Here is a 26,881-nt window from a genome sequence, read left to right on the forward strand (position 1 = left end):
TATACGATACCAAGAAATCACGTTCCTCATAGCTTTAAATCGCCATGACAGACCTCGCACTGCTGACTGTTGGGAGGGTTCTCCAGAGTGCAAGACTGACAAATCTGGGGAGACTCGTGGTCAGACTGCAGCTCCCCTTCAGAGCTCATAGTAGCATCTGCAGCCACGTTCGGATGCGACGAAGCCAATAGGGTACCTCCGAAACCTCGCTCTTCCTTGCGCCTTTTCTTTGCACGTGTGGCATCATCTGCCGTTATATTTTCGTCATCTTCTGTCTCTTCGCGCAGGTCGAGGACATCATTGATGAGAAGTCCAAGAGTAGCAACAGTGACCGAATTATCGTCAAGTTCCTGGCCACAGCGGGACAATCGTTGACATATTGTTGGGATCTTGAGCGCTTCATGTAGCTATGACGAAAGTCAAGGAAAGATCACCACAAAAGACAGGCACTGACCATCACTTTGATGTCCTTCACTGTAGTAGATTTGGAGACAGTAATCCGTTTCTTCTCCACGCCATCCTTGGATTCACGTATACGCTTTGACTGCCGCGTACCAAAGGTCCTATGAGGTCCATATGTCATCTGATGAGGCTGACCGTTCTCCTCAGATTTATGTCTTTTGTTCTCTTGCGTCGTGACATCCTTGGACGTGTTTTTCCCACTGAACAGCCGGACAGTGATCTCGGCAAATTCATAGTTAGACCGTCTGTGTGGGTATTGAGATAACTGAAACTGAAATAGTCAGGAGTACACACCTCTCCGAACGACAGCCATGACACACGGGGATATCGTGCTCGAACTTGGTGTCAAATACGTTTGGTGGATTTTCGACAAGCCTCTTTTCCAATGTGATGGGGGACCTGCAAGGATACCTACAATCGGAACAATCAATCAGACAAATCGCAACATCCAAGTACTACACACAAATCTGCTAGCAGTGTCCACTCTGTCATTTGTACGACCGCAATAGATGTGTCCCAATCATTTGGACAATTAGGATCGAAAACAAGTTGCCCATGCTCACACAGGAATTGTGAATTATCAACCACTTCAGGGCGTGGTCCTTCTGTTGGTCGACTAATCCACTTTCTCCATAAACGCACGAACTGTGCAGGCAGGATAGCACAAGGGACATCCTCGAGGAGCAGAGTGTTTCCTGTTAGGGCGTTGTCATGCATGTGGCGTAGCCGCGCCTGGACCATGTGAGTCGCCGAACTCATCAAGCCCACTGTCAACACACCTTCTCATCTTCAGCCTTCCTACGTAGCTCACGCTTGTCTTCCTTAGACATATTTATGGTTGCCTCACAAACAGCGCAGGGCTGCTCCTGAGTTGAGCATGGTACCCACTGAGGGAACAAGCCTTTAATAACTTCACCAGCCTTGGAACCCCGTTTAGCGATATTATCCGCCCGCGAGATGAATAGAATATGACTACCTTGACAGATATGCTCTTCCGTGCTGTGGACACCAGCGACAGCCGACCATGTTCGCATACCACATGCCCAAGATACTCTGGAGCGTCCGGTGGTGAATCTCCTTGCAGCGGCGTGTGCATTTTTGGCTTCTGCAATCGCCAGTCTGCGAATTGAGTCAACGACGTACTGCATAGCTAGCATGCGACAATGCGCACCTTTGAGCCAAATCTTGGATATCCAGTAGCCTGGTTGATCAGGAGTATCGTCACAAACTGCATCGAACTGCGCTACCAGCCGAGGATGTTCGCATTGATACAGTCTTTCTATTGGGCAATGAAACAAAATCGCAGAAAAGTGACCCTCGGACCTACCTATGAACGTTTCCCTGACACAGGTCTCACAAACATCCTGCACCTGGCGTACTGGAGAAATTTCGGACTCGCCAAACTCGGCGAGCTTCTGATACGCGCTCTACAAAAAAAATTAGATTTAACACTACGCACGAGATTTCTTAACGTGCTTACAGCAGACACACGCTTCATATTGTTAGTTCTCTGAGGGTCCAGGGCGTCGTGCTCGCAAAGGATGTCTGACGTTGGCAATATCTCTGGTGTGGTCTCTGGTTCCTCCGTGGCTTTAGGTTTAGTTTTCGGCTTGGCAAGAGGTTTGGACAACCATTGTTCTAGGGCTTGACGACTTATAATGACAGAGTCCTGGAAGTGATCATAAACCACGTGAACGTGTAATATGAAGGAAATTAAGCACCTCATCCACAGAATTCACGCTCCAAGAAGAGTAGATATCTCTCATCTTCTTAAGCAACTCATCAAAACGTTCCTTGGCTTCTTTCTCCCTAGAGCACCTGATGAGAAGAAATCGTATCGAGTATCGAACTAGCTTGCCTCTTTGCATATGCGTCGCAAGCCATGTCATGAGCTGCATTCAGAGTATTTACAACCTCTTGAGCGCGTGGGGGAGGGGAAAAACTTCCAGCATCAACCGTCATGGCTCCATGCTCAGATGCTTGGCTGGTAGTGGTTACTGTTGGCCAGTTGGCGTTGTCTGCGGATGGGACATCCTTGCGAACGTAAATGAGCATATAGACGTCCTTCGATGAAAAGATATCCCTGAGCGTTGGTGAAAAGATAAATCAGCGACAACTTTTCAGTGGCAAGAGTATTTTATTACTCAAGACCATGTTGTTTTGCCTCGGCAATTTTAGGCTCCGTGGGTGGTGACGAAATTCTACCAATCAGGGTTCAACACGACCTTGCCAGTAAATCCTTCTGTGAACTTACTCAACAACTTCATCGTCGCTATCGTCGATCCGCCGCTTTTTCTTTGCGGGACGTCCACGCGGATTTCCAGTACTTCCCCTGCCGCAATCATTAGTTCACTTCCTTCGATACTATTGACCATACTTCTTGGGGTTCCCGTTCAGAACATCAACTATATCGCGACCAGTGTATCTCCGTTCTCCAAGCGAATCAATCTTCGTGACGTTTTCGTCGTCAAACTGAAACCACATATTCGATCTGTGCCATCCTCAATACGTCACGTGATGGCTCGCCGGGTCACTCACGCAGTATCCAGAACTTGAGCCTCATAGTGACCATGATATGCACTCGGTCCCTTGTGCAGTAGAACGCCTCTGAGCTCATAAATGTTCTTTTTGGCGCTCTTGTCACTACTGGCTGCTTTTCGGGCGGCAGTAGAACCCACAAACTGGTCCATGTTGAGCGTCGTCGGGAACAGAAGATTATGCTTAGACTTCTTGCGCTCCATGGAGGCAAAGTCATAAACAAATCGTAAGAGGGAGAAATGAAGTACAGGTGGAAGGTTCCGCAATTCGGTATACCTCGTAGCATCCTGGAGTGACTCGCATCTCGAACACAGGTACCTGGTAAACGCGCGTGAGTGACGAGTCCGGATAGACAATCCGGTGCTTCTACGAACTTGTTGTCACCAGTGAGTTTCTCGTTCTGTAGAAGAGCTGCGATACGGTCTTCTAGCCGAGCATTGTTCTGAGCGAAAGCTGTATTAGCCTCCGAGAATGATTATGTGAAAACCACAATGACCTCGATATTTATTTCAAGTTCAAGGAAGTCCGTAGACCGCTCAGATTTATTCTGGCAATTGCCACAAATAGTGCCATATACTTGCTCGCCTTGAAACTTCAGCGACATGAGTTCATCGGGCACGTCGGGCAGTACGAGGACCTACCTGATTGGACACAAGCGATCTTAAAGATGGCGACGACTGTTTCTGGAATTCAACGTCGAGATGAGACATAAAAAGCTTTGAGAACCTGTTTACTTGGTGAGGACGCCGCTCAGAAATTATTAGTAATGACTGACTCTTGTGCGTCTTGTTGTTCTGAGGTCGAAAGCTTTAAGCTTTCAGCAAGTTTTTCAGGATTGAAAACATTTTGCGTGCATTCCTGCAATGCTGTGAATGTCACTTGCAACTGAAATATGGGCGAATCCTAGGTACAAGTTTGATTAATTTGCACTCGTTTACCGTCTGCTCACCAACCTCAAAGACGTCCTCTTTATCCTGTGATGGCTGACACATATAGACACCATTGCGAAAAGCCAGGTCTCGAAACCATACCTTGGCGCTTATTTCTAATCAGTTCGAGGTGATAATAGAGAGATACCTACTTGAATGAAGGCATTCGCATAGCACGTCGCGCCCAGGTTCTGAATTGCATGTGAGTATAACCCATTGTACGATCTCAGAGACCACGATAGTTTTTCTACCTTTAAGCCAACTGGAAGTTCAGGATCTCGTGCATTGAACACTGGGTTGAACCCTAGGTCAGATGCCTTCAGGAACAATTCCCTGGCTTTGTCTGGATTCACGACATGTGTGTTATTCTTGCGATGCCGAGAGTCGCGTTGGCAGTTCTAAACTCACCTTCGTCTTTCCATGTCTCTTGTCCAAGGTAATTCAAACAATTGGGGTTATTCTTGCACAACTTCTTACTGCATGGCGGTGGGTCATCATCTGAGATAACAATGACATCGTCCTCCAGCTCGCCACTTGCGAGTTCGCGCTTCGGAGTAGGACTACTCTGCTTCTCTGGCTTATGGGCGTACTTGTTGGCACAGAGCGGGTTGTTACTCCTCCTAGAGAGGCCACACGACATAAGGCGATGTTCCAAGGTAATCTGAGAGGTGTGGGTGACCTCCGTGCCAACCCAACCCCATGGATCACTTCCAGGCAATTTGCCTCGTTTAAGCTGTTCCCCTGCAGCTAGTCCCTTAGGAGCTGGGGATGTGCGATGTTTGCGCTTCGGGGGCATGGCCAGTTACTGAAGGCTGAAAGTCGGATTGGGCTGTGGAGATGATGGAGGAGAAGGAAGAAACGTGGACGAGCTGAAGCCGGAGACAGGGAGGAGCAACTTGACTTCCATAAACTCAAATATCTGGTTCCGCCGAAGGTTCCGCGCTACAAACTCAACGTTACGTAACTGACACAGTACTATGTTCTGACTTGTTCATCATAAACGTGTTCTTGTTTTCCATCTTCACGCGTCAAGACCTTCCGCGGAGGTTGTAACCAGTGACCCGCCGTAACCCTCATGGACAGAATACGCGGTTTCCTTACGCGCCCCAGGCCAGATGCGAATGTCGCCAGACTTCGACGGCGAAGACAGGCGGCTACCTTTATCCATCGTAATTTAACAATATTAACGTCAGTGAAGTCTTCACTGTTCACGCGTTCTCTCGCTGAAGTTGTGCAGAACTGCCTTGTTTATCGTTGGATATGCGTGGATGCTGCTTATCCCTATACCGTTACTCTCCCAAGGAACATACATAGATGAGAATGCGCTTCAGCCAGCGCAAGTACGTGCGCATATCAGTTGTTCACCACATGAGCTGATTCAGCCACAGGTCAACACATATTGGAACTGGGGCGACGTTCATACAGCGGACTTGCATCTGTACCAACTGGATGGTATACAAGAACGAAATCTCACAAGTGAGCAGTAAGTCATTCTCTGTTGATGTTCGTAATACTCTGGCTTATGTGATTGGCAGGAGAGCGGAATTCTTTAGGATGGAGTTCAGTAAGCTTGGCCTCGCTGCTTCTACACAGAATTATACCTTCAGTACAAGCAAAGGGGTGAGTTTTCATGTTCGGTAGTCTGTCTCTTACAAAAAATTGCTAGGCTATCTCGGGCAACAATGCATACGCTGTAATGTCCTCGCCTCGAGCTGCTGGAACGGAAGCCATGGTGATTAGTGCATCATGGTTAAGCGCCGCAGGACACGGCACACTGAACTTACGCGGGGCATCTACTGTATTGTCCCTTGCTGCATTTTTGAAAGGTAGAGTCATTGGATAACCTCCAAACTCGTGATATACAACGTGCTCGGCAGATTATTCCTTATGGGCGAAAGATATCATCTTTATCATCAGTGATGACTACCTTCATGGCATGCATGCATGGCTGAATGCATATCATGGCACAATACCGTCCAGTATAACGTTCAGTATTTGTGGAGTCAACTTAGTCTTACTTTTGTTCGCTAGATCTTCATACAGACCTTCTCGAGCACACCTCGGGGGTCATTTGGACTGCTTTAAATATTGACTATAGCAGCCATTCTTTCTCTCACCTTGGTGTCTTCCACGGTGGGCAAACCAATCTCCGCATTCTCCAGTTACTTACGGATTTCTACAGAGGGCTTGAACGGACGTCTCCCAAATCAGGACCTCGTCAATTCTTTCCGGCTTATCTCACATTACACAGGCGGCGTCCCAATGATTGTGTACGATCACTTGGAGCCAACCGATCAACCAAATCGGTTCCCAGAGCAGAGTGTCCTTCCGTCATGGGTTGCGACTTTTCTTCGGCAGAGTCCACAACTTCAGCAATACGAGTATCGCGCGCGGAATGTAGTCCGACACATCGGCTATCAGGCTCGCGGTATGTGCAGCGGGGTGCATGGCCTAATGCATCAGTAATTCTGTTATTCTCGATGGTTTGCAGGATACTGACTAGATCCAGATTCCGTATCGACGCTATCACCCTATTTGCCGTTCCAGCAGATGGACCGCATGGGTTCCATGCACTAGGCAGGTGAGTAACCCTTCTTTATCTATCACTCCAAACTAAAGCGACACGTGCCAGAATCGTCGAGTCTACACTCAGGACGATGAATAACCTTCTGGAACGTTTACATGCTTCCTTCTTCTTTTATATCTTAACCAGCCCTGGGACTTTTATGAAGATTGGGAAGTTTCTCCCAAGCGCCATCCTCGTCAGCGTTGCTATGTTATTCAAAGGGCTCGGCGAGTGGGTGAATGCGGGATGGGTCTGCGAAGTATCTGGGACCTCGTTGAAAGGCAACGAGACTGAGCCTACTCCCGCGAAAAGCACATGGAGAAACAGACGACGGCCCTTACTGTCTGCGCTTATCATCATGATGGCTACTCATGTTTTAGGAGTGCTCGTATTCAACTTAGTGTGCAGTCAATACTTTGATGAGAACCGATCGGTGAGTCATTTGAATGCCTCTTGGTGCTACACACCAACACCCTCCATCTTATAGTTTCTAGCGCCAGTAATTTTTGCCACTGTGTCCATGGCACCCCTCGCGCTCCTTCTACTACTTTCGACGAATGCCCCGGAAGCAGCCCCAACTTCAGTGCTCCTGAAATCATCGAATTTATGCTTAGCGTCAACAGTGATATCTATCTTGTCCCTACTAAACTTTTCTCTCGCCGCCGTGCTTGCGATAATTATGGGTGTCCCTCTCGCAACGGCATCCCCATTTTCAAGCGCGATGACCTCTCGTTTGCGATATGCTGGCTATTGTGTGCTAGCATGGGGTTGGCTGGTATTAGTACCTGGAGAGGTAGAAAGCGCGATCTGGAACTGGGAGGTCCTGGGAGTATGGTTTGCACCGTTCATCTGTATTGTGTATGCCCCGCTGGTCATGCAAGCGGGAATTGTATGTCTACAAGGGTCATGATGATAGATCGATGACAGTATGGTGTCATATTACAATGCAAAAGCGATAAAGTGAAAATAGTAAAGCAAACATGACACGATGGGTATGCTACTCAGTATCAGCCGATGTCCATTGCAGTATGGTCGTCGGACCCAAACAGATCTCCCATTGTTTCAGCCACATCTACTTCTTCTTGAGTAGCTCCCTCTACATCTGTATCTGGATCTTCTGGAGCAATACCTTCCCTCTTCCGTCGTTGCCTTTCCTTCATCTCGTCTCTCTGGGCAACCTTCATCTCAAGGTCAGCTGACAATTTCCGTAGTGCATCCTCAAACCGTTTCTAGAAGCGACATGAGATTTAGAACGTGGAAACAGTGTGGAAACAAATACCTTAATCAGAGGATTTGCAGAGCTGGCAATTTCATTCTGCTTCTTCAACACAGCAGCTTCAAGGTCCCGAATTTCCTCGTTCAACAGCTTCCTCTCCTGTGCTTCTTCGTCATCTTCATCCTCATCATCTTCCTCGCTTTCATCCTCCTCGTCTTCCTCCTCGTCATCACCCTCACCTTCCTCATCTTCATCACCGAGGGCAAGATCTAGTTCTGCGGCAAGGTCTTCGTCGATATCACCATCGCCTTCATCATCTTCTGCTTCCTCGGCTTCGCCCTCGTCTCCCCCAAAGTCTGGTCCTGGTGTAGGAGCATCCCCTGCTTCCGAGCCAACAACACCGGGTGTAGGTGCATCCAGGGGTCCATCCCGTTCAATGAATTCTGAATCAGAAAGATCCGGGTTGACATTTTCCAGGACATCTAGCCACAGGTCATTTAGACCAACACAACCTCGAAGGATAGTGATCATACCATATTTGACCTCTGTAGCGAGTTCATCCGTGGCTAATAGCCGCTCGACTGCCTCCTCGACGCTTTCAATAGTCTACATTGGCAACGTCAGAATGGTGGGTGCACGTGAATAGAAACATGTAGGGGATGTACCCTCTTGTTAACCCTCTTTCGAAATCGTCGTTTGCGAACATGGTGCAACGGTGGTGTAATACCGTGCGGCCAGATGAATTCGTCGACATTCACATTGCGAGTTGTGGTAAACGCCTCCTCATTGGGAATGCGATTTTCAACGACAAGCATCTGCAAGCATGTTAGTGAAAGATACGACAAAGCGAGCGAGACAAGTAACCTGACATATATCTGCTACTTTGAACATTTGCTTGTTATCCAAGGTCTTCTGTGCTTCAATTATGCATGGAAGATCGACAAGCTTGAAGGAATACAAGGTGTTGCCAATATGGAAGACTCCTCGACGGGAGTCTGGGTAAAATTAGATTCTGACCACTGTAAGAGGAGGTCACTCACCCTTGAATTTAAACCATACATCATTCCCGACTTCTCTGGAGGAAACCATCTTGCGCAGCTTTTCACAATCGTCCCCAGGCGGCATGCGGATGATGAATTGTTCTTCAAATGCAAGGTCCTCATCATCTGAGTCCAACTCCCGGTCATATGGGCCCAAGAATGACATTCCGGGGGCCTGCGCAGCTGCCTTGTCGCTGAGTTTAAGTTTCAGCTTTGGTTGGGGCCGGTTCTTCGCTAATGATGAGCGCGTCGTTCGCTCGGAAGGCTCGGGAGTACCCCTTAGACGGAGGGTTGTAGCCATTGCATGTTCTGCGGCGGCACGAAGGGGTCGCGTCCTTTGTGGTAGAGTTGGAGGTGTCGGCTTGGCGCCATTGACGGTAGACGGGCCCGCTTGTTGTTCTTCGATATCGTCGACGACTATGAGGTCGTCATCCATGATGCGGTCGTCAACTTAGGCTCTAGACGAAGCCCAAAGGCCAAGTCCAATGAGTATCAATTCCGTCACACCAAACGTGACAGTGGTCACACTGTAAAGATCAATTGCATATGGTTAATATCAATGGTCCCTGGGTACGTGAGGTTGGGAGGCACCGGTCAAATTCTAAAAGACGAAAGCTATTATCAAAATCAAGTCGTATATATGATTATGGTGCGAGCCGGGGGGGATCACAAAGCGAGATCACCCTGGATTCATACTAGTCGTCCCTGTCCTGGGCACCTTTTTCTGAACCCTCTTCATCGTCCACAACCTCCGTTTCGTCTTCTCCTTCATCGTCTCCTTCATCATCCATAACCTCCATTTCGTCTTCTTCTTCAGCCCCAGTTGTCTGCACACGTCGAGCTCGTCTGTTGGCTTTTACGATGGCGACATTCATACACAATCGAGTGACGTAGATTGCCACGCCGCCAAAAGCAAGCGCAAACCACGTCCATCGCATGCGGCGAAACTGAAGGTCTGTTTCGTCCAGTTGTTTCTTCTGCGTTCTGAGAGGATTGCTCAGAGGTCGCGGTATTAACGACAGCAACGACTGTTTTTGAGTGGGGGCTATAAGATATGGCGGGATTTGTGAAACTTCTGATTGCACGTGCCGCGCGTGCTCTACGAGCTTCGGGTATGAAACCTCCAGAGTAATTCGCATTAGTTGATCCGGGAATGGCGGATCAAGCAACAGGAGAATGTGCGAAGCCAGATAAATGTCAAGAGTCGTGGGCCTAAGAATGAGTTCAGACAACACAAAACAACGAAAATACTGGTCTTTCTCACCGCTCCCCAAAGAAAAACTTTTGCTCATTCAGTAAGTTCGCATAAAGAGCAAACGATGCCTTCGCTTGTGCAGATACCTGTAAGATAGTAAACATCAGGTCCGTCTCAGCAGACGAAAAAAGGTTCACTTTATCCCGTTCAAATGCGCGCGCGTATTCGTCTTTAGGGTCAACTTTCTTCTGTCGTTTCCCGAAGGAATCTTTCTGCAGTTCAGACGCCAGCTGTGTCCACAGACCAGCCGCCTCTAAGCGTGGTCGGTGCATTTCACGTATACGCCCAGGCACATAGTAGCGCTGCGGAATTGGAAGCATAGATGCCATTACAGGGTTTGTGAGGTTCCAGAAGTTGTCGTTCAGAGAGTAGAATGAATATGCCTATGGGAATATCAACCATTGAACGACCTACATAAGTCCTGCATGGACTCACCACAAGGTTCCCAATCTGCGCCTCAACATGCGAGCACCAAGCGGTTCGCTTTGCTTTTTGTGGAGTACTTAGAGACGCGTCGAGATCCCTTGCACCTGATGATGTGGTAGACTTTGCTAATGAAGAAACGAAAGAAATGATGGCTGGGAGGGATGACACTGCGGCATGGCCATGCGTGAGGAAGGGAAGCTTTCCTGCAGAGTAACACTATGATATGCAAGCTCAAGCAACGAGGCCGATGAACTTACCGCTAGGAGACACGTCGGGGTTAGTACATTCCACAACTTCAAATTTCCCTGGAATGGTCAGTTGCAGATAGAAAACTGCTGCAACACATGTGGGGTCAATAGACGGCAAGTTCCACCTTGAAGGCCAAATGTGCAGTGTACATAAGGTTGGTTGTGTGGCTGGTGCTGCAGACATCATACACCTAAGCAGAAGTAAGTTATTAATACTACTTTGATCGATTGGCGTTGTTTGGCGGAGGCTTTAGAATTCAACATGTACACACAAGTCCAAACACTCTTGCTGTCGCTTTGTCCCAATGTCCTTTGTCCTCGAACACAGTCGAACACAGGTACTAGTGATTCATTTTCAACCCGATCCCCTCGATTGTCGCATTGCCTAGATGTCCGTGAGTGATTGCATTCCAAATGCATGGTTAACTATGATACAGACTACACATACAAGCAGTACCATACAAAAATATACTCGACAACATATCAGTACGACAGATACCAGACAATACGTCAACAAACAGAACGAAATCAGATTCATATGGTCCCCCTCAAATCGCTGCACTCTTTTGACCCTCATTGGTCAGCTCCGTTGGATCCACTGCAGTGCTTTCCGACTCTTGAGACGCACTGTCTGGGCCTTGCATAAACCTACCTGGGTTGGGCGGAGGACCAAGGTCGAGTAGGCCTTCCCCTGGAAATTGGTCGTACCTTCCGCGGCCCTTGACGCTCACGGTCCTGAGGCTGAGCGCAGGCCGCACTCGACCTTGCACCGGAGGGAAGGCATTCTTTAGTTCTATGCTCTAAAGGGGAAAAATAAGCGAGTTGGACGGTACAGCAAGACCACCACACTCACCAGCCGGTCAAGTCTATTTGAGTTGGGGCTCAAACTCGGGCTCGGGGTCATCAGTGTGTTCACCAATTGCGCAACGGGTGCGCTGGCGACCCGTTGCTTCGCAGGTCGATTTTTGGGGACTATTAAAGCACTGTTGTCATTGGGTATGATTCCCTGCGCCATGAGCCAGTCTAAAACGGTTGCTATTAGCGTGAATCTTCAATCTTCACAAGGGATCAAAACGCACCCCGAGACCTGTACCGGAACACAAAAGTAACATATGACCTCTTACCAGACCGGTTGTACGGCTTTACCTGCCATGTCGTGGGTGACTGCAGGTACGTCTCCATATTCTCGCCATACCTTTGAAAATTTTGTTAGACACGGAAACAACGGATCCTAATTGTACGCACCCAACACAATGTTCGCCTATGTGACTTTGCGAATTCCAATCTGGAATGTTCTGCAGTGGGTTTGCTGGCTTCGACCCTTCGAGCTTTACACGCTTGACCTTGAGCATGATGGTTCCCGCATCCTTCGTGCATTGCCCGCTTGCACCTGTTGAAGATGAGCCTTCGTGCCAGTGTTCGCATTGTTTTTCATGACTCGCCTGAGCTTTGACTCTGTGAAAACACGAATGGCCTTTCTGTGTTTGCACCTGTCCTTACGCCATGCCTCGAAGCAGTCCCATCGCCAAACAAAAACCGACCGGGAACTACGTATCCATCAAGAGAAATGAACGTGCATGATTGTACTCCGGTCCCCTCGTCTCTCCAGTGTATTGAAAAGGTCTGGTGGCATTAGTGAGGCGCGTCGAGATTAGATGAACGACATTGAGATACCTTTCCCGCTTCGCTTGGGATCCAACATGAGACACTGTGCGCGTTCTCGTCCACAGCGACAAGATACACGGGGATCTGTTGGCCCTCGGAGACGATCCATGCAGAGAAGTCACGATGCCTGAGCATGTTGCGCGATGATCGTGTTAGAGGACGAGTGATAAGTTAATTAAGTTGGCAGAAGGACTGTAAGCAAGTATAACAGAAACGAATGTCGTGTCGCGTCGTGTGGAGAGAGTGCAAGCTGGATGTGGCCTGTTTATAAGTGGACCGGCACTGATAGCTTTGGCGTAGAATCCACTGAATATTTTACAGAGATAAAGCTGCTTTGTTCCACTGAACCTGCGAAACTTTCCACAATTTGTAGAAGGCCCAGGCAAGTTGGTTTTGCGACCACGTGCAAATAAATATGCACCCACAAGTATTCCAAAATAGGAAAGATAGACCTCCAATTGGGCCATCCATGTTGACGCGAATTGGCCTGCGCGACTTCGTGCTTTGTGCTCGACCAGCTTCATCACCATCTTGCCTGCTTCACGCGTCTTTCCTCGCTCACCAAATAATGCCGTCCAAAAAGAAACCCACTGCGAAGCGTAAAGCGGCATCCGAGTCACCATCGGACAATGAAGCCACCGAGTCTGCTCCAAAGAGGGCTAAAGTAGCGAAAGACTCGCCAGAGCCTGCCGTCGCTGCCAACGGCCAACCGACCAACAAGGCACTACCAGTCAATATCCGCTTTCCATCTCGTATCGCAGGAACGGTTCGCCTATCAACATGGAACATTTGTTCGCTTGCATCTGCTTCTAAGAAAGTGCGTGATGGACTTATATTGTACCGACTCGCTAGTAATCTAGGTTTTGTCTTCCATTAGGGATTTAAATCCTATGTCGAGGCGGAGGATCCAGACATTCTAGTGCTAACAGAGACCAAGGTACATACATTGATCTAACTTCGGTCTCACCTATACTCTCATTAGGTGAACGATGTTCCGGTAGACCCGGTCCTAACGTCGCGATTTCCGCATTGTACTTGGGCTATATCTGCCAAGAAGTCATACTGTAAATGAATTTCAGTGCCCCACCGCTGCTGATTTCAACTTGACTCAGCAGGAACAGCTGTGCTTTCCAAGCACAAGCCTTTATCCGTGGACACAAAACTTCCAGGACATCCAGACCCAAGTAGTGTCAAAGGTCGTATAGTCACGGTGGAATTTCCTGGTTGTTACATTGTAGCTACATACGTGACGAATGCCGGTCAGGGGCTCAAGGTCGGATCATCAGATATATAGCATGGACACTGATTCACCTATCTCAGACTCTGAAGGAGAAGAATGTATGGAACGAACACTTCACCACATATATCCGGGATCTAGACAAGAAGAAACCCGTCATATGGATGGGTGACCTCAATGTCGCACCGACCGCGATAGGTGCGTAGTTTACCGTGCCTGCGGTTTTGTCCCCATCTTACATTTTCATATCCAGACTTGGCAAACGCAAAGTCAAATTGGAACAAAACACCTGGATATACGAAAGACGAAACGGAAGCGTTTCAAAATATCCTTAATCCTCCTGAATCTGCTGTTGGAGCTGGCAAATTTGTTGATGTCTGGAGGCAGAATCATCCAGAAGACAAACACTATACATATTTTTCGTACCGTTTTAATTGCCGGACCAAAGGCCTCGGCTGGAGATTGGACATGTGTAAGTTGCCAATCTTTACTAGGCGACTAATCCTAAAACCAGCATCCATATAGTTGTAGTGAGCGAGCGACTAGTGGAGAAGGTCAGAATGTGCGAGATTAGGAGTGATATCTACGGCGCATCAGACCATGTACCAGTGGTGATGGAAATAGAGAGCGATATCGTTACGGGAAGCTAAACTCTCTAGCACTTGCGATATGTAAATATACACTTGATTGCACGCATTTCTCAATGAAATAAACATCAGGATGGGTGGTATGAACAGGTCAAGAATCCAGGTATTGTTAATACTCTCCGAATCGCACATGCCCCGTCTCCTGGGCGTGCATTCTCGCGTCCTTCTCACCCTTCAGTCCCTTGCCACAGTCCTATGCAGATTGGCATCAATTATCCGTTATACGGATCATTGGATGAAATTGCTGCTTACTTCGCATTTGAGATCAAATGTTGCAGTGTTAGTATACGCTTTCTTTCCTCGCAGGATAGTTACTAATTTTTTAGCAGCAGCCAAAATTGGATCTTCTTCGTCCGCGGAAATCTGGTGTCTGAGGTAAATAACTCCAGGATAAGATGTACAATATTGATGCGCTCACGATCGGAAAGACAGTCTGATGCCATTCAGGCGGAGCGTCAGCCATGGGTGCCAACGACGCGGCATCATAATGAATGCCAGAATATACCAAGATGCAACTGCGTACCAATTATTAGAAGCATTTCCGAATGAGAACGACGGCAGCTGCTTACCGATTGCCTGTACTCGTCTCTAATGGCGGCTCGAAACGATCAACCCTTCCAGTTTCGACGTCAATAGATGCAATTTCCGTTCCATAATGCTTAGCGAGGATTCCAAGTTCTATCGCACCTCCCCATGTCGAAGGCTTCAGAATGGTAGCGATGTATGCGTCTCGGCTCAACCTGCGGTCACCAATCAGCTCGGTGTAATGCTGTGGTGAGCATCGACATATGTTACCCTAGGATAGCTTCGTTGTATGTTTCCATGTCTGCTCGGATACCATCTGCAACGACTTTTTTCGGCATGGCCAATCAGTCAATTTGACAGATTCAGAACCAGTGCGAGGGCAGACCTTGCCGTATCTGTTGCGCCTTGCGGCCATCTTGCTCAAAAACGAGGGCGATGGACGAAAAAAGACACGAATTATCATCTGGCACGATCTATGGCGCGTGACAGATAACCGATCAACATGAACGCATTACCTTACCCTGTGCACTAGCACACCATTTGGTGTATCGACATAGTCTGGACCACTAGTTCTCAGTGCGGGCCTGCTTGAATTCGGTTGCGATAATGAGGCTTGAGGTGGTTGGGAAGAGACTGGCTTTGCCTTGGGCGGGGAAGGTGCGGCGCGCGCCGAGCTGGATGCCTTCTGGTTCACAATGACCTGATCGCCGGACTTTAATCCCAGGCTAGAAAGAGGAAGGTCGGGGATTATCGTCAGGGATTGTGGTGGGTACCCCGATCTGACTGACATGTACAAAAATCGCGGCGAAATGAGCTGAGTTGCACGCGCTTGCGTGATACGTACTTTCTTGCTGCGATGGTGGGATTTCAGACACTTCAAATATCTGCTGCTGGAGGTCTTGAACTAGAGCATTTTCGACGTCAACCTGTAACGTTGTGACGCCCTTGGGGTGACGCAAACGAATGGGTGCCATTGTAGATGTGTGGGATCAATGGCGCTAGGGAATAAAACAAGCTGGTCATACTCTGGGCCAATCATAAAGAGATTGCGTCATCAAGTTAGGAACAGTGTGTGCCAATTATAGCAAGGTCTTATGCTGCCTCCACTATCCGCCTGGACGCTGCCTCAACCTGAACTGGTGCGCCCTCTGGGACACGAGCTTCAATACCATGAAGCTTGTCCAACGCCGCCTCCTCAACCGCTTGAACCTTCTCCTTCTCTGCCTCTTCCACCAACGCGTTCAGCTCAGCTTCTAGCTCCATATCATCTATGTCCGCGTCTACTGCAGCCATGTCTCCGCCCACTCGGATGGCATCGTCTATCTCACGTGCATCGGCAGTCGATGCCGTAAGTGCATCCATTGTCTCCTCAATCTTGTCGCGTTGAAGCGAGGGGTGGCTAAGGATCGCCTTCAATGTTGCCGTCGAGCTCTCGTACGTCTTCATAATCTGCACGGGTTGAGCCACGTTGGTGAGCGAGGCGGAAAATACGGAAGAGGAAAAAGAACTCACTTCCACATCACCCGCAGCCGTCTCAACACTGATTAATGTTGACTCTAGGTTGTGAAGCGATCCCAGACGCTTTGAAAGTAGGTCCTCCAGGTGTTTCTTAAACCGCAGCTCTACAAGCGCAATTGACTTGCGCTGCTGACGCAGAGCGTCTGAAATCTTTGAGGTGGTCCTGAGAACATGTGTTATTCGATGATGTGATGTAGTAAGACACGTTCCTTACTGATCAATTTTATGCTGGATGTTATCGACCTGTTCACGGAGGTTTGAAACTGCTGTCTTAAGTTCCAGAATGCCTCGATCTACGGCAGTTATTTCCCGGTCACGATCTGCTGTGACAAATTTAATGACCTTAAAGACATGTCAGTCAGCAGGTAACATGCACAACTGAACACTTACATCGCCATCCTGTACAACCACGCGTCTTTCTCGTTCGAGGTATTTGATCAGGACTTTCGTGTCCATCTCGCTTAGCACAACTCCAGGTAAGACGTTGGCCCCAAACTCCCTGCGAAATTCTTCAAGTGTGTACAAGTTGTCAGCTGGGCTGATTCCGACGCCGTCTCGCAGAATTTCTAGGGTATCAGCAGCCTGTACAACAAGCCCTAGCATGACGTAGTCCCCTTCTATCTTCTTCCACATCTCAGCTTCTGTATAAGATTCTTCTGAACGGACTATATCAAGCTGCTCCATCGCCCACCATAGCGGTTTTCCGACCACGAAGGAAGCAATTCGATATGGGAGCCAGCCTGGGTCGTATACAGACTGCAGTGAAGTAAGAAACTGGGAGAGTGGTATTAGATCATTACTTCGTCGCATCTCGGCCTTTACTAGTGCAATGCGGTGAGTCCAACGCCAGAAAGTGTAAGAGCTGCGTAAAGACGCACTATGGTGGTTCCGAGGCCGAGTGGCTTGCCAACACCTTCATAGCGCAACTTATCCACTAGCGCTCTTCGTGCGCCTAGGACGAGTTTGTTGCTCGTCCCATCAGACCCCTCATTTGCCTGCCAACCTCGCGAAATAATATCCTTGAGCGTCCGATGCCACCAGTCAACGTGAGCATGGAAAGAAGAAGGGTTAGAATGCTTCTGTCTGTGAATATCGGAATACAGCGACTGTAGACGGGATCTTGACGTTGACACGTATGTTGGTAAAGTAGACAAAGCTGGTGATGACAGAACTGTTGGCAACGCCATGAATGCAAGAAAGTAAGGCCCCAGTCCATTTAGTAGGGAGGTAGGTTCCAAGTCACGTGATTATCCTAATACTAGTCACAACCCCTACAAGTGAGATCTAGGTGAACATCTACGGGGAGTGTATTGGGTAGAATCATTCTAAGTCCTGCCTCAACAATCACTGACTTACTCGGGCGGCCAGTTTCCAGGCTGAAACGCAGGATGAGCGGAAGAACGATAGCCGTCGTTAAAATCTGAACTCACGAAGTATCTTTTGTGAAGTTCTCCCCCAATAGTCTCGATAAGCGCGATTTCGTCAGCCGTGAGCTCCGGAACAATCTCAGTGTCAAGGTATTCCCTGATACGTTCGGCTTTTGAAGAGGTTCTTTGATGAGACAAGCATTAAAACCACATCACCAGTATAGGGAATTAATGAAATCTCACGTTACCACAAGAACACCCTTTTGTTTCAGCCATTTGTTCAACACCTGACCATCAGACACAGAGGCGCCACGAGTGGTCTCCAAACGAGCGCGGATTTGCTCGATCACAGGGTCTAATGGACCGCCTTTTCCACGGAAAATAGGCGACAGACCACCATACGATGACGTGACGATGTTGTATTGCTTATGAATGGCGAGGTTTGGCTGCAACGCTTTCCATACATATGGATGAGCCTCGAGCTATTAATGGTTAGATGAGAACTACCACGCCGTCTTCAATAACTCACCTGGTTAACCGCCGGGGGTATAGTGGCAATTTCCAGGATGTCCTTCAGGTGGTCAGCAGTGAAGTTAGAAACTCCAATGGACTTGGTTAATCCAGCCTTCTGAGCCTCTTCCATGCCTTTCCAGACCTCCTTTAGCTTTCCGACGTGTTGGCTGGCTTGGTGGATAAGGTATAAATCGACGTAATCCACTTTCATCTTCTTCAAGGATTCTTGGAGTGCGCTCTTTGGCGTTGCACCAGGCTGCAATGCTCCGAGCTTCGTTGTTACGAAGAGCTCGGACCTGGGCTTGCCAGAAGCTAGTATTCCGTCCCCCAAAGTGTCCTCATTGCGATAGACCTGGGCACCGTCGAGGTGCGTAAAGCCGTTATCGATAGCAAGGCGGATAGCCTCTTCAGCGTCCTTGCCAAAGAGGGCAGTACCAGTGCCAAAAGCTATCCACGGGACCTGGTGTCCGTCATTCAGAGCGAGAGTAGATATGGGCATGGTGGATAATCGACCTGCAAAGCGGCTTGAAGGGAACCCAATCAATGTCTGGTGCTTTAAATTCGGTTTCTCGATGTACTTTACTAATGAAACGGACCTCCGTAACATGGGGTGATGGCGCAATTGGTGCACCGTCCCCGTGATCGATATCGCCTGTTCATTCTTTTCATGGTGAATGCTGATATCGTGGGACGCATATGGCTGTTGGTCAATGTCAGGATATTGTTAGCGCGGCTCCCGCCATGGCCCATGGGGCACACGCTGTCGAGATAATAAATAGCTTGAGCTGGCTGTAAGTACTTGTTGAACGCGTACAGTCGCGAATAGACCAGCCCTGAAGAAAAACGTGTTGGTTATAATGCGGGGGGTTAGTTTCTCACTCATCTTTTAACAACTTTCCAGGCGCTTGTATACCACATGCTCGATTGTCTATAATCTTGGCAATCCTTCATCTCGTAGCGCCTCAGATGAGCACGGTTCACCCTTTGGCCGTTCATCCTAGCTTATTGGATGTTGTGGTCACCTGGTGTACCGACAATTTACTGTACGATCCAATGTTATCAATATTCTCGTACAATATTGTCACTATCCTGATACTGGACGTCTAATATTATTGTGTGCGCTCGTGGACCTACTCAGAACCTTCACCTCGAGTGAAGGGAGTTGACTTGTAACCACCACCAAGAAACTCGGGCTGATCGATGTACTGGGTGGAAGTGGTTTCATGATTGGACCACCATCTTTGCCCAGTCCTTTCAATGTATCGGCTGAAGTCGCCGGCCTTCATGACAACGCCATATCACAATAGTTGTCCAGATGCCGAAAGGATCGAGAACAAATGAGTATCTGTAAGTACAAGGTACGCGTGAAAACTCTTCGTAATATCTCTGTAGTACTTGTTCTGACGCTGTGAACAGAAGCCATGTCTCTGACTTGTAAAATCATGTCGTAGTCCGACGCGATTCTTTTATATTCTCCGCCGCGAGCAAAAACGCGCCAGATAACCAGTCTGGACCGCAGGTGTCCGAGGCGAACAATCAATCGCAACGCCCGCGAGTATATTCTTCCACGCTCGGCGTATCCTCTGCGAAATCTGAAGACAACTCATCCCACGGCCGGCCGGACAAGCAAGTCTTAGCAGGAATGCGTCTGACGGTCTCTGACTGCATTCGCCATGCACCACTGTTTTCGTCTGAGCGAGATCCTTGAAGTGATATTCCAGTTTGTGTTCGATTCCGTAGAAGTGGAACCTGACCGACACTACGTATTGCCTGGACTCTTACCGTCTCCATGCGCTCAAGATCGACGTTCCGTCCTCCATCTCGCACTCACCTGTCGTGCATTTTACGACCCAGCACTTAATGTCCTTTATTCTCACTTGAGAGACATTTATCATCTTATTAAGTCCCTCCCTGACCAACTGGTGGAACTGATTCTGTCACGCAGACCTTTCCCGGCGGAACATTTCCGCTCATTGGTCCTCTGCGCTGCACGTGTTCAGATCCTCTGCGCTGCGCACATCCAGCTCCTCTTCGATCCCTGTTACAACGATACTGCATACACATTTCTCCTTGCCAGCGTCCCCAAAGACGCACCGCTCTTTCCCAAGTTGCGCTCGCTTGCATGGCACGACGAACGTCTCGCCTCCATCCAAGTTCTCACCTTCCTCCTACCGACAGTCGAGACCCCTTCCATCTCCATCTCAGACATTCGATTTCGCAAGACCATCATCCCTGGCCTCCGTACCGCTGCGCCGCGCCTCAAGGCTCTTGAGTTCGAGGGCATCACACCTTGGGATTACCCCTCGGAAATTGAGTCGCTCTTGCTAAGCTATCCTGAGATTCTCGCAGAACTTTCGTTCCTATGCTGCGATATCTCAAGCAGCCTGCTTCGTGCCATCGCCCTGTGGCCACGCCTCCGATGGCTCTCTGTCCAGCTTGGTTTCAAAAGCATCCCCACTGCACCTCTCCATGTGTCACAGTCCTTTCAGGCACTCGCTCACCTGCATATCTCATGCCAGGATCTGAACATTTTCATCTCTTTCCTGTGCGCTTTCCGAATGCTCGGGATGGATTCTGATACGTTCGGATGCCCCAACCTCAATACAATTCACATCAACACAAACAGATGCAGCCCAGCCAGCAGCTGGTCTGAGCTCCTCACCGTTCTCACCCGCACAAAACTAGAGCACATCATTATTAGCGAAAGGTGTCACGATCACGCGCAGCCCTGCCCCGCACCATCATCCTTTGACTTTTACCCCCTACTTGCGCACCCTACCGCCCTCGCAGACCTCAAGACTCTCGTCCTCTCCCCCGGCCACTCCTCGTCCATCGCACTTACCGGTGCGGACATCATCACCCTCGCTCGCGCATGGTCATGCCTCAACATCCTTGACTTAGGGTTGCGCAACACTCCCGTGTCATTGTATGCCTTAGGAATCCTCGTGAGGCGCTGCCGCGAGCTACGTGAGGTCTCGCTCTGCGTCAACGTGGGCCTCGATGCGCTCGGAGCAACGCCTCTGAACGACGACGACAATCAATTGGGTTCGCAACCCAACATGCGCCTGATCAAACTGGACGTCGGGGAGTCCCCTATCGCGTGCGCGGGTCCCTTGCACCCTCTGACGGCACCGGACTTGATGAGGTCCATTCCACGGTTCTTGCACGCGATGGCGCCGCGGCTTGAGGGCATCTCGAGGACGGCATGTATCGTGTGGTTCCAAGGGATATATGGGAGGAGATGGGAGACGGTATCGGACGCTTTGTTCGCAATGGCGAATGAAGTTGAGCATGGTGACTGATGGAGATGTTTTAGATAGATGTTTGAGCACCGAGATTCCGTTGGGTGGACAGGGGGATGCGTGCATACACGAGGTTTAGATACAATCCGATGTTATCAATTTGGCACATGGTGTCCTCGAGCACATGTAAATTCCGCTACTAGACACTAAATTATATTATGTGCGCTCGTGGACGCAGAGCCTCGGAATTATCACCTCGAGTGAAGGGAGTTGATCTGTAACCATAAAGAAACCCGGGCTGATGGAAGTCCAGAGTCCTTAGCATCGTCTGAAGTCGCCGGCCTTCATGACGACGCCAATTCACAATAGTCGTCCAGATGCGAAAGGATCTAGAACAAAGGAAGTATCTGTACAGTACTACACTGTCAATGTACAAATGAAAACTATTCCCTTCAAATATAGAGCTACAATATATCTAGTGTCCTGACGTCCATCATGCTATGAACAGAAGTAATGTCTGACTTGTGCAATAATATCGTAGTCTGACGCGATTCTCTTATATTCTCCGCCGCGCTGCTGCACGAGCAAAAATGCGCCAAACGGCTGTCCGAGGCGAACAATCAATCGCAACGCTCGCGAGTGAGACTCCGAATCAACATGCCCATTTTCTCCGGTTGATTCACCAGGCGAATCGTGTAACGGAGACTCGGGAGGGGACCAATCTTCCACGCTCTGCGCATCCTCTGTGAAATCAGGCAACTCGAGGAGACAACGATCCCACGGACGGACAAGCAAGAAGGTCTGTCGAGTGGGCCTTGCCCGCGAGAATTGAATCAGCTTGTCTTCCGTGGTGATCAGTAGGTCATGGAGCCGGTCTGACTTGACTTCATACGTGAAATATGTCGCCTGGTCTTGACCAGGCCTCCGTCTGACTTCTGTGATAGGGAATGCGATGCAAGGCAGATGTAGCCGGCGATGCGCGAAACGAGGAGCGCTCAGGCGCTCAAGTTTGTGATATAATCCCAAACCCAATTCTACAGTCACGGCATGTCGCAGCGAGGAAACTGATGTCTGCATCTCGTCTTCAGATAGACATGATAGCGTGAGTGGTGGAGCTTCGTATGAAGTGATGTCTGCTGGCAGACAGCTATTGAACTCTGATGATTTTCCGACCCAATCGAGGACAGCAATGTCGCCCGATTGAGCCACAATCTCCTGCAAGAGCCGCCCGAGTGCGTTTTGCTTCTTCTCGCCATAATTGACGCGTAGCTGGACATCGAAGATGCCAAACAATGAGTACGCAATGTCTTCCTGCAACGTGGTAACACGCGTCGACGCCCATCGCAGTTTTTCGCGCGCGCCACTCATCCCTGGACGGAAGGCGACGAGGGCTCGTGGATCTATGCCTGTCGTATCCTCCAACTCCTGCATGATCACAGGGGACTCCTTGTGGTTGGGACAGGGATCGTCGAGATATAGGGACCAATCATTCTGATAAAACAGAACAGCTTTGGAAGCCAGAAATTCTGGAACTGTCCATCCTCGTGTGTTCCAAGCGCTCCTCGCCAGTGCGCCAGATTTTGACGAAGGCAAAACATCCGACAGGTAGACAATTATAAGCGCAGAATGGTGATACCAGACAAACATGGAATTGAGTGATTCTTGGAGCTCAGCATTGTTATGCTTGTCGATGCAGCATGTATCGCTCCAGGCCCAGTGATACCCCGTATTCCGATCAATGTCGCAGAACGACCGCAACTTCGCGATTCCGGCAACTGGATTCAACTTGTGTATGACCTTGTCCTGGATGTCGTGCAGCAGCGGCTCCTTCTCTTCCCACCTATGCGATAGCATGACACGACGGAAGTACGTTGCCACCACTTCTTCGATGCGCTCCATTCGGAGATTTACATGCTTCATTGTTGAAGACAAGAGTTCCTTGTACTCTGTACTCGATTTGAAGGCAGTTATCTGTGCATCTCGATCACATAAGCGTCCAGTGGAGGTGTTGAATAAGCGGAGCGGGGCGTTGTCGAGTTGAACATGAATTGCATTTCGGATAGTACTTTCTGCTTCGGATGGTGTGACATACTGCTGGCGTAGGTGTCTGAAACTGGTCAAGCATGTCAAGGCATGCCTTGGGCCTGGCTTCCTTCGTATTTGCGTGTCAGGATCATTGTCCGACTTAGAGAGCATGGTTTGGAAGGCTTCGATCGCCTCATCATAGCGTTGGGCGCCATGAAGTGCTGCATGCTTCAACTGGTATCCAAGATCAGACGAGGGATTGAGATCAATGACCTGTGTATTGTTGAAATGAGCATTGGCTACGAAATGACAGATACCATCGCACCTTCAGCGCATCGAGAAGCGCATCCTCCCACAGCATTTTTTCCAGCTTTGCCTTACTGCGGTTTGCAAAGATAGTATCGCTCGCGGGATTCAGGTCGATCGCTGCCGAGTATAGGTCAATAGCCCTGTCGTAATTGCTTGCAGCGAGAGCAGTATCTCCGTGGGTAGAATGAAGCGTGCTGCATTCTTGTTTGAAAGCTGAGTGAAATACGGATCAGGATTGCAGCCTAGGTAACATTACTGGAAGACTCACCGGTGGACCAATCAAGGCAGCTGGCCTTTGTGGTTTCGTCACTCATATCCATCATATATTGATACGATTCAAAGGCTTCTCCAAGTCGACCTGCCAGAAGGAGTGCAGAGCACCGTTTCTGGTGTGCAGTTTGCCACAAAGACTCCAGGTCCCATCCGAAGAGCTGTTCAAAGCATACAGTTGTGGCATGAGAGTAATTTCAAATTGCATCATATCGGCGTACCACCATAAAGTCCTCATATACGGAATGAATGGCTGATTTAGCTAACAAAGGGATAGTATTGACAGCGGCAGCGAAGTGATCGGCAGCTTCGTTATAACGCGTGCTGTCTAAGGCATTGATGCCTAGTTGTAAACATAGATATGCCTGATGTGCGAAGGTCAGAAGCCAACGCACAAACCTGGGTTTGACTGAGTGTTTAATACTCACTTGGACGATACTACACGCAACAGTATCGGCACTGGGACAAGCAGCAGCCAGCTCTTGGACGCGCAGCATTGCCTCCTCGCGCTGATTTGCATTGAAAAGCGCAATAGCCTGAAAACCATCATGAATTAGGGAGCACGTGAATAAAAAATCACCAGCCTTAATTAACAAAATTAAATGAATAGTTTTCAAATCTCCGTTCGAGAACATGAACGTGAGGTCAAATGCTTTCATCCCGTCCTGGACTTGCATTTTCCCGCAGAGGGCAATGCCCATGGAGACATAGCCTGACAAGGAGGGCTGAATGCTGACAGACTATGTCACTGTTAGCTGGTTTGTCTCAGGGGAGTTGCAATAGGACAGTGTATCTCACTGCGAGTGCATCATAAAGCGCGCGGTCCCACTCAGATTTTCGCGCCATAACAAATGAGCGATTGGCATAGGAAGCATAGTTGTTGCCATCAGCGTCAATATCTCGAGTTAGCAGCTCTTCAGCAATAGGCAAGTCTCCAGTTATAAATGCATGGCGGACGGTTGTGTCTATAGCGAGGATCTACATGAATCATGGTCACATTGGGTTATAAAAGTCAGCAAGGGTGGAAACCTGCCTTGGAATCAATGACTTGAGCCTTGGGGCGTCAAAAAGACGTGAGATGAGATGTCGAAGGGACGGAAAATGAACGGTAATTACCTCATTTGAGGCTTGTTCCAAAGCGGCCTCGGGTATTGCCCACTGTAAGATTTTTTTGTCATTACCTCCGCTGAGAATGTGCTTGCTGTCTGTGGAAAAGGTGACGCGGCATACTGGGTCAGAGTGCTGGAATACGGCGATAGTTTGTTTATCTGAGAGGCGCCAGAGGCGGACATGGTTATCATAAGACGCGGAAGCGAGGAGTGTGCCCGTAGAATTCACGGCAATGGCGTCAATGAAGTGAGAATGGCCGTACCAGGGATCACCAACCTGCTTCCAGGTGGATGAATCCCATTCCCGTATTGTGCGATCGCGGTAGGAGCCTGCTGAGAAAAGACGTGTTCCATCTGGCTTCCACGCGATTGAGATGTTGTATGCTCGACTGACGAATGCGTGACCCTCGAAGTTTGCAATGCAATCCCTTGTGCCTGGATTCCATATTTGGATATCACCAAATGTCGCGATAGCGAGATGTTCGCTTGATGGGGAATACCGCATGCAGTTGACTTCATCACCGCATTCAATTGGACTTCCTTGAAGCTGCCATGTTTTTATGTTCCACAGCTTCACCGTGTTGTCCGATGAACCAGTCGCCAAAACTGCACCGTCTGGTGAAATGTCCAGCGAGCCGATTGCCCAGTAGTGGGCTTTGATGGCTTGTGTGTGAGATGCACCAGTCTCTCCGTCCCATGCGATGACCTCTCCCTTGTTATCGCCACTCGCTATCAATTGACCGTTTCTTGAGACTGATAATGCAGACACCCTGCTGCGATGCCCTTCCATCTTCTTCAACACAACACCGTCGTTCAAGTTCCACAGACGAAGCGTCCTGTCTCGAGAGCCTGTCACCATACGCCGTCCATCGGGGAAGACTGCGACTGCGAGTACGGAATTGTCATGCTCTTCAAACGCTCGAACGGGTGTGGTGCTTGGAATGGTGTGTTGCATAGCTTCTTCCGCCATTCAGGTAGAGATTGATGGTGTTTGGAATCGCGAGTCGTGGTGGCTGCCTTGTTGTAGGACTCTTGGTGTCTTCCTTTAAGCCGCACAGGTGCCTACGGGTGCTTGCACTTACCGTTTTATCCTGCTATACAGCGTTTTGAGACTATGTAAGAGAGAACAATTGTCCCCAATGCAGATCATGGATAAATGAATAGTTTATTTAGAGATTGTTCCCAGGATGATCCCTACTCGTGCACATGGGAGATGCAATGCTCCAAGTTACAGCCGTTGCTTTCTGGACAACCATAGCGTCTGGCAGTGTTCAATTTCTGTTGGATTATTCAATATCAATGCTGCGATCCACCTTTCACGGAGCCGAGATGCATTTTGTTGCACCGCCCCGCGCTTCTCGCAGGTTGTTCATCGAAAATTTGATCTTGAGGGCTTATCTGACATATGGTGCAGGACGAATATCATTATAGACCATAAAATTGCACAGTGTCTCTGCAGATCTGATCCACCAGACACCCGAGTAGTTTACTAAACCTGTGCAGGATCAGCGAACCTCATGCAGAACTTTGACTGTGTCAAGGGTCTTGATTCCAGTCTGAGGCTTGGGAATTCGCGCCAACGTCTGCCATGATAGTATCGACGTTCGACCCTGTGCACGTCGGTTAGGCCATCAGTGCACGAGAATAATTGGGGAGGCATGCAAACATTACGATGAGCATTATTAAAGCAGGAAATGACACGCAAGCAACTATATTTTCCGGGTGAACGAGGGGCCAGCATACAATATAAGTATACTCGGCATAACTTCACGAT

General features: G+C 49.0%; 11 protein-coding genes across 11 annotated transcripts; 4 read left to right on the top strand and 7 right to left on the bottom strand.

The window, feature by feature from the left end:
• Position 1: 1 nt before the first annotated feature.
• EDB91DRAFT_1093776 (uncharacterized protein) lies at positions 2-4,874 on the bottom strand. The gene is made up of 23 exons (XM_041316832.1): positions 4,338-4,874; positions 4,181-4,272; positions 4,082-4,120; positions 3,954-4,031; positions 3,776-3,903; positions 3,642-3,726; positions 3,497-3,592; positions 3,375-3,442; positions 3,001-3,318; positions 2,840-2,953; positions 2,717-2,794; positions 2,607-2,663; positions 2,321-2,545; positions 2,184-2,271; positions 1,943-2,131; positions 1,790-1,889; positions 1,634-1,741; positions 1,439-1,581; positions 1,242-1,382; positions 926-1,194; positions 757-873; positions 455-707; positions 2-407 (listed from the first exon to the last, which is right to left on the bottom strand). The coding sequence occupies exons 1-23, from the start codon at positions 4,723-4,725 to the stop codon at positions 27-29; spliced, it is 3,555 nt and encodes a 1,184-aa protein (XP_041184476.1). The 5' UTR covers positions 4,726-4,874; the 3' UTR covers positions 2-26.
• On the top strand, positions 4,875-7,419 carry EDB91DRAFT_1093784 (Gaa1-like protein). The gene is made up of 11 exons (XM_041316833.1): positions 4,875-5,117; positions 5,167-5,269; positions 5,318-5,412; positions 5,465-5,549; positions 5,596-5,755; positions 5,807-5,908; positions 5,961-6,062; positions 6,112-6,391; positions 6,439-6,510; positions 6,562-6,928; positions 6,983-7,419. Exons 1-11 carry the CDS (start codon positions 5,005-5,007, stop codon positions 7,403-7,405), a joined length of 1,902 nt encoding a protein of 633 aa, XP_041184477.1. The 5' UTR covers positions 4,875-5,004; the 3' UTR covers positions 7,406-7,419.
• EDB91DRAFT_1093786 (TAFII55 protein conserved region-domain-containing protein) lies at positions 7,420-9,263 on the bottom strand. The gene is made up of 6 exons (XM_041316834.1): positions 8,752-9,263; positions 8,576-8,706; positions 8,377-8,526; positions 8,245-8,317; positions 7,775-8,193; positions 7,420-7,724 (listed from the first exon to the last, which is right to left on the bottom strand). The coding sequence occupies exons 1-6, from the start codon at positions 9,185-9,187 to the stop codon at positions 7,503-7,505; spliced, it is 1,431 nt and encodes a 476-aa protein (XP_041184478.1). The 5' UTR covers positions 9,188-9,263; the 3' UTR covers positions 7,420-7,502.
• A 6-nt stretch (positions 9,264-9,269) lies between these two features.
• On the bottom strand, positions 9,270-10,872 carry EDB91DRAFT_1093788 (outer mitochondrial membrane transport complex protein-domain-containing protein). The gene is made up of 5 exons (XM_041316835.1): positions 10,690-10,872; positions 10,442-10,635; positions 10,144-10,389; positions 10,016-10,092; positions 9,270-9,963 (listed from the first exon to the last, which is right to left on the bottom strand). The coding sequence occupies exons 1-5, from the start codon at positions 10,865-10,867 to the stop codon at positions 9,447-9,449; spliced, it is 1,212 nt and encodes a 403-aa protein (XP_041184479.1). The 5' UTR covers positions 10,868-10,872; the 3' UTR covers positions 9,270-9,446.
• A 130-nt stretch (positions 10,873-11,002) lies between these two features.
• EDB91DRAFT_1093789 (uncharacterized protein) lies at positions 11,003-12,721 on the bottom strand. The gene is made up of 7 exons (XM_041316836.1): positions 12,355-12,721; positions 12,123-12,303; positions 11,926-12,070; positions 11,760-11,875; positions 11,534-11,703; positions 11,135-11,480; positions 11,003-11,075 (listed from the first exon to the last, which is right to left on the bottom strand). The coding sequence occupies exons 1-6, from the start codon at positions 12,478-12,480 to the stop codon at positions 11,229-11,231; spliced, it is 990 nt and encodes a 329-aa protein (XP_041184480.1). The 5' UTR covers positions 12,481-12,721; the 3' UTR covers positions 11,003-11,075; positions 11,135-11,228.
• Positions 12,717-14,254, top strand: EDB91DRAFT_1093793 (Endonuclease/exonuclease/phosphatase). The gene is made up of 7 exons (XM_041316837.1): positions 12,717-13,162; positions 13,223-13,282; positions 13,328-13,409; positions 13,458-13,618; positions 13,666-13,780; positions 13,836-14,054; positions 14,108-14,254. Exons 1-7 carry the CDS (start codon positions 12,761-12,763, stop codon positions 14,230-14,232), a joined length of 1,164 nt encoding a protein of 387 aa, XP_041184481.1. The 5' UTR covers positions 12,717-12,760; the 3' UTR covers positions 14,233-14,254.
• Positions 14,255-15,770, bottom strand: EDB91DRAFT_1093798 (uncharacterized protein). Its single transcript, XM_041316838.1, has 8 exons — positions 15,599-15,770; positions 15,275-15,537; positions 15,140-15,227; positions 15,025-15,079; positions 14,799-14,969; positions 14,648-14,744; positions 14,482-14,592; positions 14,255-14,422 (listed from the first exon to the last, which is right to left on the bottom strand). Exons 1-8 carry the CDS (start codon positions 15,726-15,728, stop codon positions 14,339-14,341), a joined length of 999 nt encoding a protein of 332 aa, XP_041184482.1. The 5' UTR covers positions 15,729-15,770; the 3' UTR covers positions 14,255-14,338.
• Positions 15,771-17,460, bottom strand: EDB91DRAFT_1093804 (Snf7-domain-containing protein; the record flags this gene model as incomplete). Its single annotated transcript, XM_041316839.1, has 5 exons — positions 15,771-16,203; positions 16,267-16,435; positions 16,487-16,614; positions 16,663-17,088; positions 17,151-17,460. Coding segments are annotated over 5 exons (1,390 nt in total), but the record flags the coding sequence as incomplete, so codon positions are not given.
• Positions 17,461-17,624: 164 nt separating this feature from the next.
• EDB91DRAFT_1041680 (NADP-dependent oxidoreductase domain-containing protein) lies at positions 17,625-18,651 on the bottom strand (the record flags this gene model as incomplete). Its single annotated transcript, XM_041312941.1, has 4 exons — positions 17,625-17,648; positions 17,703-17,823; positions 17,883-18,121; positions 18,169-18,651. The coding sequence occupies 4 exons, from the start codon at positions 18,649-18,651 to the stop codon at positions 17,625-17,627; spliced, it is 867 nt and encodes a 288-aa protein (XP_041184484.1).
• Positions 18,652-19,825: 1,174 nt separating this feature from the next.
• On the top strand, positions 19,826-21,454 carry EDB91DRAFT_1241700 (uncharacterized protein; the record flags this gene model as incomplete). The annotated part of the gene is made up of 1 exon (XM_041322107.1): positions 19,826-21,454. The coding sequence occupies one exon, from the start codon at positions 19,826-19,828 to the stop codon at positions 21,452-21,454; it is 1,629 nt and encodes a 542-aa protein (XP_041184485.1).
• Positions 21,455-26,074: 4,620 nt separating this feature from the next.
• On the top strand, positions 26,075-26,834 carry EDB91DRAFT_1093823 (uncharacterized protein). The gene is made up of 2 exons (XM_041316840.1): positions 26,075-26,471; positions 26,522-26,834. The coding sequence occupies exons 1-2, from the start codon at positions 26,314-26,316 to the stop codon at positions 26,598-26,600; spliced, it is 237 nt and encodes a 78-aa protein (XP_041184486.1). The 5' UTR covers positions 26,075-26,313; the 3' UTR covers positions 26,601-26,834.
• Positions 26,835-26,881: the final 47 nt, after the last annotated feature.

This window comes from Suillus paluster (genome assembly GCF_016628075.1).
Source record: "Suillus paluster strain FC165 chromosome Unknown EDB91scaffold_1, whole genome shotgun sequence".
Taxonomy (NCBI): Eukaryota; Fungi; Basidiomycota; class Agaricomycetes; order Boletales; family Suillaceae; genus Suillus; species Suillus paluster.